At 36.4% G+C, this 13,114-nt stretch overlaps 1 protein-coding gene across 6 annotated transcripts in view; it reads left to right on the top strand.

The window, feature by feature from the left end:
* The window catches only part of LOC117213552 (semaphorin-2A), a 553,485-nt gene that overhangs the window by 489,202 nt on the left and 51,169 nt on the right, over positions 1 to 13,114 (top strand). For all 6 annotated transcript variants that reach the window (XM_033458979.1, XM_033458980.1, XM_033458978.1 and 3 more), the window contains one exon: positions 10,185 to 10,236. In XM_033458979.1, coding sequence (XP_033314870.1) covers positions 10,185 to 10,236 — 52 coding nt within the window. The remainder of the gene's footprint in view (positions 1 to 10,184; positions 10,237 to 13,114) is intronic.

Raw genomic sequence — 13,114 nt, 5'->3', positions numbered from 1 at the left:
AGTGTATGCTTGTGTTATGATTTATTTATCTGGCTTACAATAGCTATAGCTAGCGAAGGGTGCATATCGAATAGAATAGATTAAGCAAGAAACTTCTATATACTGTAAGAACATAATATTTCAAAAATCTTTTTATCATTTTACGATATACATGCATTGCACATAGTGGGTATATAAAAACTCTTTCATGTAAAAGTGAAGAAATATTAAAAAGCATTCGTTTTCATAAATTCGATTGTAAATAAAAATATGTTACACGTAGAAGTATAATTACGATATATTCTCGTCATAGTATATTTTTAAGCATGTTTTTGATGTAGTAGAAATTTAATTTAGACCTGCTATTATTTATATTGCTAAATGGATGAAAATCTCATTAGGAAATACTATCTTATGATTATTAGGACCATTTTACCGGGGTCGTATTACATTTTGTTGGGATTACAAATACGAATCGTAATCATTGTACTAGAACGGATCACAAGGCATTCGCGGGGACGATTTATTTTGCTGATATTTAACATATCTGTCGGTGCTTGTGTGGTCCATTTGCTAAATAGTCGGAATAATGAAGGTTTAATCCTGGCGATGCTCAATAAAGTAGCATTATGTAAATGTAATAGGTAATTCCGGAACAACTGATAGATATTGAATTTCAAAGCGCATCCACGAATAATCTATTAAATTTACTGTCTCGATAAATTCATTTTTACACAAACTGTATATCGATGATTGTTCGATGTTGTTATGCAAAAATTAACATTAAAATTTATGTCGGCTGCGTTTATTTTCCATTTTCAATTTTATTCTGTACAACATCCCGCGAATTATTATCATTTTTGGCAATGTTAATGAAATTGGGATTAAAAAAGGATACATTTAAAATTGTTCTTAGAGTTGTGCTCCGCATTCCATTTATGCATCGATTTGTATTATTCATTCTTTGTGCTAATTCCGTGATCTATTCCTTTTATTATTCCATAAAATTGTATACAAATTGAATATCTCCTTTCATTGTTTTTTATCCTTTTTTTCTAATTCTACTACATACTAACTACACTTAGATAAAAACAAAAGAAACGTTGCAATATACTATTCAATGTCGCTCAAAAATAAGCAATTTAGTGAAACAAGATAACATTCAAATTCTCGTCGAATAAACCGAAAGCCCCAGTACAGTTCTCAAGATTTCCAAACGAACGTAACCTTATTACACGCGGCAGCGAACGCGTGACACGCGCGGGGCGCGAAATAATTTCAGTCAAAACGAGAGGACCGAGGATGATATTCTCTCAGAGATGGAGGAAACGGGATTACGAACGGGGAGAATAAATCGGATAAAGGCGACGACGAGGTAAGAAATGACAAGCGCGTAAGATCCTTCCTTTTAAAAACGATTCCCTTCGTCCTGGTAACAAGACGGGAGCGCCTGCGCGTACCAAAGCGCATAAGGGGTGAAAAGGTAAAAACGCGACTTACGATAAATTGCATTTTCCAACGAGCAAGAGCGAGCAGGAGTTTAACGTTTCCTGTTTTCTGGCTTCGTTCCATGGCCTCGTTTCTAGTTTCCCTTCGACTATCCACCTGCACACGCAGCCACCCCTCCCCGCAATATCGAATTCCGATAAGAATCCTCGCGCAAAAGGAAAACGATTCCGACATTCCTTTTCCAATGATGCGAAACGATTAAGCTCTATGATCCCCGAGAACGCGGCGTTTCAATGATGTGACTCTCGATTTCAGGCGGAACATCAGCGTACCACCCTCTCAGCTGCGGGAGCGTAGTTTAATTAAAAGGCTCCGGATAAAACGCAGCGCGTTATTCGCAAATTCGAGTCGATTCCGCGCTTTGTAAAAAGCGAATTGTGCCCGGTTTCCCACTGAGCGATACTGTTAATCGTTCGCGAGCCGGTTAATTGGATTTCCAGATGATATTCTTCGAAAAGGGGGTGATCGATGACCTAGTATAAATGATAAATTGGTACGTTGAGATTGGATTCGATGCGGTTTCTTTTCTTTTTTTTTAATAAGCTATTGTGGAGGTAGAATCGTTACTTTTGTACAGAATTTTTAAAATTTTCAAGGTGGCCGTAGGTCTTCAGGGTGACATTCTTATCTTTATAAGAATATCACCCTGAAGATAAGATAAAGGGGTAGATCCAATAATTTGGTATAAATGATACATTCTTATGATGAAAATCGTTTTGGTGGTGCTCCCTTTTATAGAATCCTTATATTTGAGATTGCCTCCAGGTGGAAATCGTAGAATATAGGTCAATATTACTATATTATTGGTAAATTTAGAACATGGGTGATTGGAACTTTTGTAATTTCGCCTTTTTATCGTATAGAATTAAAATTGCAATTTGTCAAAGAAAATTTATTTTTCAATTAAAAAAATTTAATCAACAAATTTTGTTGTATTGAACGCCAATAACAACTTATAAATATTTGTCTCCTCATTGATCGACACGTTCTTTTTCATAAGAGTACAATTCCTGTCGTTTCTACAGAAAAATACTGACGTGTTAATTACCTACTTCCCTCGAATTACGAAATCCAATATTAGTTCGATAATGAGCCACACTGCAATTAGTAACCTCGGTGTTACCGAACGGAGACCTAGTAACAATCAATGTACACGAGTTTCGCCTAACCGTAAACTATTCTGATTAATTTTGCCAATCCTGAAACTTCGACAAAGGCGTGCCACAAATATCCTTGCATTTGAATTTCTGTAAAAATATGTGACAGGTGAAAAAAGTCACGAGTAAAATAAACATGCATGTCAAATGTATAACGATTGATTTGAATTATTTACGAACGTCAATCTCAACAGAACATTTATGCTCAGTGAAATTACAATTTGCTCTAGCGCTTCAGTTCAATGCGATTCATGCGAAATGAAGAAAAACAACGTGCTGTGGTCAGGCTATTTCATAAAACACAGTATGGTAGCATAATAGATCGTGTCGATGAAATGAAAAATAAGAAAGATAAACGTTTCCGCTCGGAAAATGGACAAAGGAAAGGGGCGATGGAGTTAAATCGATACCCTAAAACAAATTGCTCGATAATACCTCGACCTCTTGGCCCGTGATAATAAATTTTTCCTCGCCGCCTAAGAACCACACGCGCTCGTGCATCGTCGATGCCAGCTAGGGTAAACTGTCGAGGAAAAATGCCGGTACAGGTGTGTGTGTGTGTGTAAGTGAAAACAATGAACGAAAAAGCGAGCAAGAGGAGGAAAAATGGAAGAACGGAATAAAGGTCAAAAGGGGGGGAGGAAAAAGAGTAAAAAGAGAGGAAAAGGGGGAGGTGTGTAATCGACGCACGTTTCAGATCGTCGTTGATGGTGTTAAGTGGCGAACGATCACACTTTCGCTCCATGCGAATTGCTCGTGTCGCACGACTCGCGACCTGCACATGTTCCTAACCGTATCCCATCATGATTCCCTTCGTCCCTCTTCCCCTTATCCTTTATGATCCCTTTTTACCTTGTTGTATCGTCAGCATAGGATCGATACTACGTACGAGCATCGTTGCTCGTTAATTAGAAAGGTGATACCCATTAATTGTAGTTGGAGAATCGATGGCTGCGTTGCGGTTCGCTCCGCCATTAAGACACGCTAATCACACGCTTGCAATTATCAGACTTCCGGCCGAGTTACCGAGTCGAGGAAAAAAGAAAGAAGTCGTTCTTTACTCTACGAGAGTAGCGAGGATTAGTATCGCGGTGTCGAACATTGGAATCCCGTCTTCTTGAAATGATATTGCGATACGGAAATCCTTGTTGTTCCATCACGACCCTGTTAGCAACCTGTGGAACAGAAGCCTTATCTTGCTCTTTCTGCGATTTTATGGAACTTATCTGTTGCTCTCTTATCTTCTTCTGTTGTGTCTTTCTTTTTTATCTCTTTGATTGTATCCTATAGTTGAGTCGTTATCTTTTGACAAACCACTTTGTTTTTCTTTCATTTGCCCAGATATATTTTACTGGGATAAGTTTTAGGGCTTACTCTTACCTTTTTTTGCATATCGATTGGACAGAGATAAGAATTCGTGATATTGGAAAGCATTGTCCACGTGATGCGTGAAAAAGGAGTGGAATTATGTGAATGCCTTGCGAGATTGCGCTGTCGAGTATGTGCTTCCATTGTCGATGTTGGTTGGAGTGCTACGGAAAAATGACATCGATTAGTCCCATCATTCTCGACAATGAACGACTCTCATGTCGAGATTTAGATGTATCGAGTACCGTGTTAATGCACTTCAAGAGGATCACTCTATTTGTAGTACTTTTGAGACTTTTGATGTCCCCTTGTGAATAATCTTTCTATAATCGTTCTATCACACATACACACACACACACACACACACATCCAAGCATTTGTTACTGAAATTTTCTAGCAAGTTATAGGAATTGCTAAAAGTTTTCGTTATTCGCAAGTCAAGTTTAATTTTCATTGAAAACTGAATTGCATACCATGGTATGGAGAATGAAAGGAAGTATGTACTTTTATATGAGTAGATGTTCATAAAAGTTTACACGTGACCGCTTAACTTTGTTTCGCTTGGCTAATTTGAAACTCCTTTGTCGCTCGAATAATGAGATGCATTGCGCTTCGTTCATCGAATAGAGTCCAATTCAGTCCGTGTCACGGTTCGTTCTCTATTCTAATTCAACATACCTCATTGGTCGACCTATGTACGAGCATACAGCGGAACGTCTCTTAATGAAAGTAAAGCCTGGCCACTGGGAAATCGATTTTATGTTACGGGCGAATTGATTTTATTTTTACTACATTTCTTTCGTTTTGTTGGCAATTCTTTTGATATAAAAGTGTATGGAATTGTAGAACACTGATTGTAAATCGTGTATACAATATTCAATACATCTTAATGAGTATTCTATTATAATTAAACAATAGCATTGTATTAATAGTAAATAGTATTGTATACGTACAAAATAATATCAAAAAGACAAAATAAATCTTTTGCGCCTGCATTAGAAGAAGGAAAGAAAATGAAAGTGAAAAAAAAGAAAACTAAAAGTAGGAAACCCATGAAAGAATAAGTGTATTTATAAGTTTATGAATTAAATCTATCGATAAGATATTGCTGCAAATATTGGTAGTGTCGATTGCGGAATTGTTTGTATTGAACCGTTTTATGTATCTGGTACTTAGATGAAGAACTAAGCAACAAAAGTAAGAATCGACTATGTTCAATGTAACCGCTATCGCCATCATACATAAAATATAAAAATCTGATAATCGAAGTATCTAAACGTTAAACGATGTCGCTATATTTTACATAATTAAACGGGTAACGGTGTGGTAGGATTCTGGAAACACGGCAAACGCATTTAGCGAATCAATCGAAATCCGACGGATGTGATTAGATTTCACGCATTCGATCAGAATTGAGCGTTCCAGCAATTGAAATGGCCGTAATACAGCCATGGACATTTGAAATCGATAAGTATCATATAGTGTTAGAGATAATCGCATCGACAAACAATTTATATGTTCTCCTCTTTTGTCTTTTTACGCTTCTGTTGTTCGACTAATAAGCAGCAGCCAAACACTGATCGATGTATTTTTCGAAAGAAATCGACGCGGAGTAAATTTCACAATCGAATCTATCGAAAAAGTTTCATCGTTCTGGAATGAAATTTCTCGTTATACGGGATTTGCGTGAGATAAAACTCTTTTGAAGGATTTTACTGCGCCATATTTGCTCGATCATCGTGATATTAGTTCATCGCCGTTTAAACGCCGCGATATTAACTTTCGATGAAAGACAGTGGATCGATAACAGATTCTGACAGCATTTTCCCTCTTTTATGACAAGTAAAAATTCCTGTGTTATTGTTTTATTCAATATGTATTTGGTACTGGGGATATTAAATCAAATGGTTCGGAAAAAAAGAGAAAAGTCGTGAAGCAGCGCTGAACCGAGTCGCGCTTGTTTCGTTTTTAATTAACGAACGAAAATTTTCTAGGGTCTTGTTTAAAATCAATCAATTCGGTGTAATTAAAACCGAGGTACAATTTCTTTCTTCGTTCCTTTATATCTCATAATTGAAATAGGACGCAAAATTTAATGAAGCTTTTATCGTTCGGAGAAAATTTTTAGTAAATAAATCGGTACATTATGTGGTAATATATAACACGAAAATTTTAATCTTCTTTTTTTAGATTAAAAAAAGTGGGTCATATTATAAAATATGATTATATTAAAGATAATAAAAAAGACATCTAATAGAACAAATCTTTTCATTATTTAATATTCTATAATAACACGTTATATTTATATTTCGTAAGTTTGTCTCATCTAAAATTTTAGCCTATAGGCAGTAAAAGTTTATAGTTTGTTTAAAATCAGGTCAAACTATATATATATGTATTCGTTAAGTGATTCACACTTCGAATTGTTAAAATCGATCTATTATATTACATCGCAGAGAATACATTATTCTTGCAAAGCTTTCGATGTTAATAACAACAGTAGCTCTTTCCTGACGTGCGTTTCGCCATCGAAAATTTAAGGGGGAAGATGGGGACTGGATCTCGACACAGTGGATAATGCATTGCAGGTCGGAGCTGTCTGTCACGTCACGTGCAACACCAAGTCAGACACCGACGCTTTTCTGATTTACTGGCTAGTGAATTTCCAAGTTTGTCGAGTACGTTACATTACTTTGATATGAAACTACTTTGAAATATTTATTTTCATTGTGTAATCGCTCGTGATTTCTATTTATTGTGACAAATTAGAAATGCATCAGACAAGAAGTTATTCAATTATTTTGATACAGATTTGTTTAACAATAATGTCTCAAGTTTCAGGAGAGAATTTATTGTAAATCTAAGAATCAATTAAAAATTAAATTTAGTGAATGATAGTACTATTGTTACTTTAGATTATCACACTTTTATGATGTAACAAATACATTTACTATTGTTATTACAAAATCGGCAGAGGAGCATCTCTATCAAACTGGTTTAAATCGAAGCATCATACATTGAAACATTTTATAAAGTATATTAAATATTATAACCATACCAAGCCAATCTTCTTTAACTTTACTGTTGATTAAATACCAATAGAAATGATCAAAAATCTATCAGCAAATTGTTTAAATATAACAATGAATTTATAATCCATTTCGACGTGAACTACCATACATTCAATTGAAAGAAAAAAGGAATAAAAAGAAATTCAGCTACAAAAGACATTAGACCAGAAACATATATCGTCACGTCTACGATTCTATCAAAATTCTTGCAAGTAACTCGCTCCGTGAGGCAATCGAAAAATTACAGAACGAGAAGCTGAAGGAAAAGGGAAACGGTAGAAATTCTCAACTGGCTCGAAAGAGATCGGATACCACGGTCCGGCATTTCGAAGCTGACTGGGCGGTTTTTTTAAATCGAAAACACGATGACTTTACGCTCGCGTTCCCGCCGCCATCGATCACCCCCGCAAATTGCTTTCGTACAAATTTTTTCCCCCGTTCTTTCCGGTTGTCTCGAGCGACGAGCTTGCACGTACAAGGTCTCGCCCCGCCTTTCCCATTCACCTGTTCACGTCAGCCCTCCAGGAAACTTCTCCAGAAAGCGAGAAGCCGGCGCAGCCGGATTCCAAACTACGGATTTGTTTTTCCACGTCGCTATTTACTTTTTCACGGCAGCGTGCACCGGATGAATGAGCAAGGGAAACCTTCGAAGGGTAAAGCAAACGACTGCCTTTCTCACCCTTATTTCTCTCTTTCGTCTTTTTCCATCGTTTTATACTTTTTTTCTTTTTCTTCGTCTTTCTTCTTCTTTTTTTTCTGAACCCGCATTCCATCCGACTGCGTGTTTTCTATTGAAGGCCAATGACGAACGGTTATTGGAATAAAGTTATGTGGCGCGCCGGCGTTAATGTTGCGAAACATTTCGAAACTGGGTAAATTCGATTTACCCCAGCCACCGATGCTCGCTGTTCCATGTACCATTTCGCTCGATCCGCCGACACGCACTTTTGTTTTCACCCACGATTCGGTCTCGTTGTAGATGTAACGGGAAATCGCGATCATTTTCCGACCGCGTCGTCCTGCGGAGTTTTTGCTAATTAGCGCGTCCGTGGAAACGATTCGGTTTTGTCGACTGGATTTTACGAATAGCACGGTTGAAGTAATCGTGTAAGGTATTTCAAAATCGAGTACGTGTTTGTAGACTTGGACGTATGTATGGTATTTTATTGTAATGATGAAAGTGATGTACGAAATTGGATGAGGATGAATCTTTTGATTTTCTAAATGAATTGAAATATTCCGTTTTCGTGAATTTTTTGTGCTTCGAGCATATTTAAAGATTTCTCGTTGTAAGACTTTCCAAAAATATTTCAAAGTAATATTGTTTTTCTGTGTAACGATCAAGGATTATTTCTGATATGTAATAATATTCTTAGTAATTGTATTATTTGCAGTCCTTCTCAAGAAATAGAAAAGTTAAATTATCGATGGAAGAAAGTATTTTGGGGTAAGAAATTTATAATGATTCCAATGTGTGACCACTTTATTTGCATAGGATTTACCAGTTTCACCAATTTTACCATCTATCATATATACGAAAACATGATTAATGCAGTCAAACATGATTACACTCGTAAACAAATATTATACCAGTTTCTATACACGTATGTCTATGTTTCACTTTTAAAGTCAGTAAAATATATCCCAAAGTTCAGTTATCAATATAAAGAAAGTTTCTTATATTATGCAGCGTAGCGAGCTGGAAAACTCGAAGGTTTCCATTTTCTAGGTCAGGCAACTTCGAATTTCCTCGTTGTGAATAACTCGCCGAATCCTTACGAAGGTGCCGTGGAAACGAAAATTAAATATGCCCACGAGCTGTATATAATCGAAGCTCCAGCTTCAATTGTTCCGAATTCCCGGTTCCGGATGATTCCGTGGAACACGTAACTTCGGCCATACAAACGTTTGGTTTAACGCCATTGGAATTTCTAGGGGGAAAGTAGAGGGTTGTATTCGCTGAATCGAGGAAAAATCTTCCGAAGGAGAAACCCCGTTGCCTTGGTCCTTTATTATTAGATGTATTTTTATGCAGTTATAATAAATTTAAAAATGCAAAGATCCAAAGAATCCATATAATATACTGAAACGTATAAAATATTAGGTTGTCCGAAAAGTGTCTTTCTTTCGCAAACATGTTTTTTACAACAGCGTACCTTCGTACAAATGTGAAACGTGAAACCACGTCTGTGAAATGTCGCGGTGTTTATCTCAACAGAAGAAAATGGATCGTATGTAATTCGACAAAATAATATAAAACAAGAAACGTTGTGCATCTATTATTTCTATATAACGGAAGAAATTTTTCGGACAACCTAATATCTAGAGTAGAGTACTCGCCGTAGTTTTTAGATTGTACGAAACAAATCACTGTATGGAATGACAGAGAAAAGAAAATTGATAAGATAAAAGATATATAAAGGTACTATAATTTGATGAACTTGATGTATATTTAATAAGAGTAACGAATAAATATAATATATGCCACAGAATATATGAGTGTTGTGAATATGATAAAAAGCTTTTGATACAAAAGTTACTGAAATTCATAGTGTATAAATTTTAAACTTTCATTTATCCGCCACGGTAGCCATTCGCCAGTTCAACAACTCTTTTCATAAAGATATGAAATTGCATGACAATCCACGTCCTCGTTATTGTCTTATGACGTGTGCGTATATTTTTTGTTTGATAACCTTGGGCCTAGCCGGAGGATCATGCGTCAAAGGAAATCCTAATAAAAAGTAAGCGATAGAACGGAAACGAAGAAAGTTAGGGCTCCGTCGAGGAAGAAGATACAGGAGATTGGTAGACGTAGGGACGAGGGTTTCCTTCCTTCGATGCTCATAGAAATTCCGTGGCGTTCGCGAGCAGTTCCGCCGTGCCGGGCAGAATGCCGTAAGCAAAGTGCCACACGCCTCCTACACAACCATACATAACGGTGACTAGATAAGGCGAGCCTGCAGCCCAGCAGGGGTAATGTATCTTACAGACGTACGGAATGAAAATTTATACCCCGAGCTTTCGGCTATCGCCGCGTTTAATGCGAATTGTTGTTACACCACCGTTGGCTCATTTTCGTTTTTCTCGTTTGTTACAGGGACAAGGTGTTCAGGCTGAATCTGAGCAACATCAGTCATTCTAATTGCGAGGTGAGTAATTCACAGTCTTTTAACACATAAGGTGGCTACAAAAAGTATTTGCACGCACGTTCTTATTTTCCAACGAACCGTTTTTCTTGTTATATTTTCCCATTGCTTATTCCATATTTTCATTATATACTTTCATTCTCATAGCCTCATATTTTTGTATTCACATTGGAATAATACTACATATACTGTCATTTTCCAATGCTGCGTCCCTTCATCAGATTCTACATTTCATTTTCATAGTATTTTATAATAATAGATAATAAGGTAATAAGATACATAATATCTTATATAATAGATTATGAAGTTTGATTCTTGGTTATAAAAAATACCACTCACTAAAATTTTCCTTAAATATTATGGACCATAGCGCAGAAATATTATCCTCATTTCTAGTTCGAATGGTTTATTACTGGTAGTATAATCGACAACTTCTGGAATTTTATATGATATTAAAGTTTCTGATCATGGTGTCTAATAACTTTTAATGTCAGTTTCAAAAGTTCCACGATGGAAGAAAGTAAGCTTCGAGTGAAAACTTTAAAGCACTCTTAGAGTGGTCAAGAAATATGTATAGCAGCTATGAAAATTGGAGACTCGTATAAAAAATTCTTCTTACAAAAGAAAATTATATTTTTTACTAACCAGTAGTACATTTGAATGAAAAGACGTTTATAGCATTATTAACGAAGATTAAATTACTATTATACGCATTGTATCGTGGCTATTTTAATCTTTTATTTTTATATTTATTGTAGCTATATTATCGCCAATAATGAGCACCTAAATGTTATTGCTTAATGTATAATATATGAAAATGATGAATCTTGTAAAATATAATTAATTATACTTCGTGCCTTGACTGGTGCATTTTTCATGATTCACTTCGAATCAATAACTGAACTACAGATTCTTATACATTTCTGGTTACATTCAAAGATATATGGATGTATAGAGTATAGGAAAAATAATAAAACTCTTCTAAAAATGACAATATTTGACGAAGGAAATAAATGTTTCTATTGAGATATGTATAATTTTGTGTGCTAGACTAGATTGTCCGAGTAGTAGTGACACACGCATGTGAATATGAGTGTGTTGAAGGAAGTATGTGTATGTGCGGCGTCTCGAAAAACAGATAAACGTAACTGTTCCGTTGGCAGTCTGGTATGGAAGACGGTGAGACAAAGAGAGTGCTGAGACGCGTGCGAATGTATATCGACGAAGATCCTGGAAATCGTTTATTAAATAAATCTAAAACTATTTTAATATGAATTCTAAGCGTAACCTTAGTGTTCCTTTACTTTTATTTCGGCAATTAAGATCCACAATTCTCAACAGTATCTTTAAGTGTTTCTCTTATTTCTTCAGCGTTCATAAAAATGTGTATTTGCAACAAATATTTGCAATCCATTAAGAAAACTAATAGATTAATGAAAAGTAATTTGCACTTAATCACTTCTTAAAATACATATGCGCCTAAAATTCATAGATCGAAACAGCCCACTACTTTTCAAACAAACAGAATATCAACTTCGTTTTCATAAAACTCCCCTCTGTATGCTCACGATTTTACCCCCCGTTGTTTCTGCCCGATACACGCAGGGATCGCACAGCTGGCAGCGAAACAACAAAAGTAGTAATTTACATTTATAACCTCCGTCCGCCTCGAATTCCAGTTGGCGCAATAAAAATGAATCTATACGCAGGATCTTACGACCGGTGGCAGTCGGCGCATCTTCGCGCGCCATTTTACGAATCGCGTACCATTTAATTCGAGGAAACAACGAACAAACGTAGCAACGTTCGAAAACCGCCTTCTGTTGCAGCATCACGCTTCGATTAGCATCAAACGTCGTGTAACGCTTGACCCCCTCATGCGCTACGATAAAACTCCGTTCTGCTCGTAAATCCGAAAAACGGTCTTCGTCGTCCCCCATAAAACTGTCAATCATCCCGGCAGAAACGTCGTCTACATCATCGTGACAGCTGACGACTCTACTTGCCTCTAAGCGATCCATTGTAGACGAACATTGCGTGTCCCGATTTTTCCACGCACTCTTTTCTTCCATTTCGCCTGGATGCACTGGCGCGACTCTGTTCTCGTCGTGCCGCGAACGTCGAACAATCGATGTCGGCTTAATGCACGCAGACTGGAAATGGTGGTCGCCGTGAAATTTCATATTTTGTGGAACCTTTTCTTTTAGAGAGAGAAGGAAACTCTTTGCCTTTTTAGTTGATTTCGTATTATATTCTTGCCGTGATGTTTGGAAAAAATGGAATTTTCGTGCGAGTCTAATTGCATGAGTGAGAGTGGACAATTTCTGTCGTTGAATACGTGTGAAAGCGTTAGATGTTATAATTTTCGGATTGCGAATTATCAGAATAAACATATTTAAATTTAGGTTTAACCTGAATGTAACCCAGAAAATCTTGAAAGGGGATTGTTTCTACTGCGTAATTAATTCTTTGGTTACTCCTAAAAAGTTTCGATTTTAGAAGCAAGAAAGGCGAATTCTTTAGCCTTCATCTTTTTCTGTGTTCCTTATGTTGTGTCTTTGTATATCTTCAGAGTGAAAAAAAGCCAACTTTAATGGTACATATATCTTTGTATATCCTCAGAATACGAAGACTCAGTTACAATGATACGTCGACTAAAGTTCAATCAATTTCCGTAGACGAACGCATAAAGATTAATCCATGTATACGCGTAAGCGTACTATGAACTACATTTCATTGTCGATACCTTTGATAAAGCGATATTTATCGTTTTATTTTATCATTTAGAAGCTAATTCCAAATCCAACTACAACAAATTTTCTACGAAACAAAGTACAATTTTCACAATTTCCCAAGACAAAACAAAGAACAGAGAAGCAGA

This window comes from Bombus bifarius, unplaced genomic scaffold (assembly GCF_011952205.1).
Source record: "Bombus bifarius isolate JDL3187 unplaced genomic scaffold, Bbif_JDL3187 scf7180000009125, whole genome shotgun sequence".
Lineage (NCBI taxonomy): Eukaryota > Metazoa > Arthropoda > Insecta > Hymenoptera > Apidae > Bombus > Bombus bifarius.
Note: the sequence above shows the minus strand (reverse complement) of the source record. Positions and strands in the feature narration are given on the sequence as shown.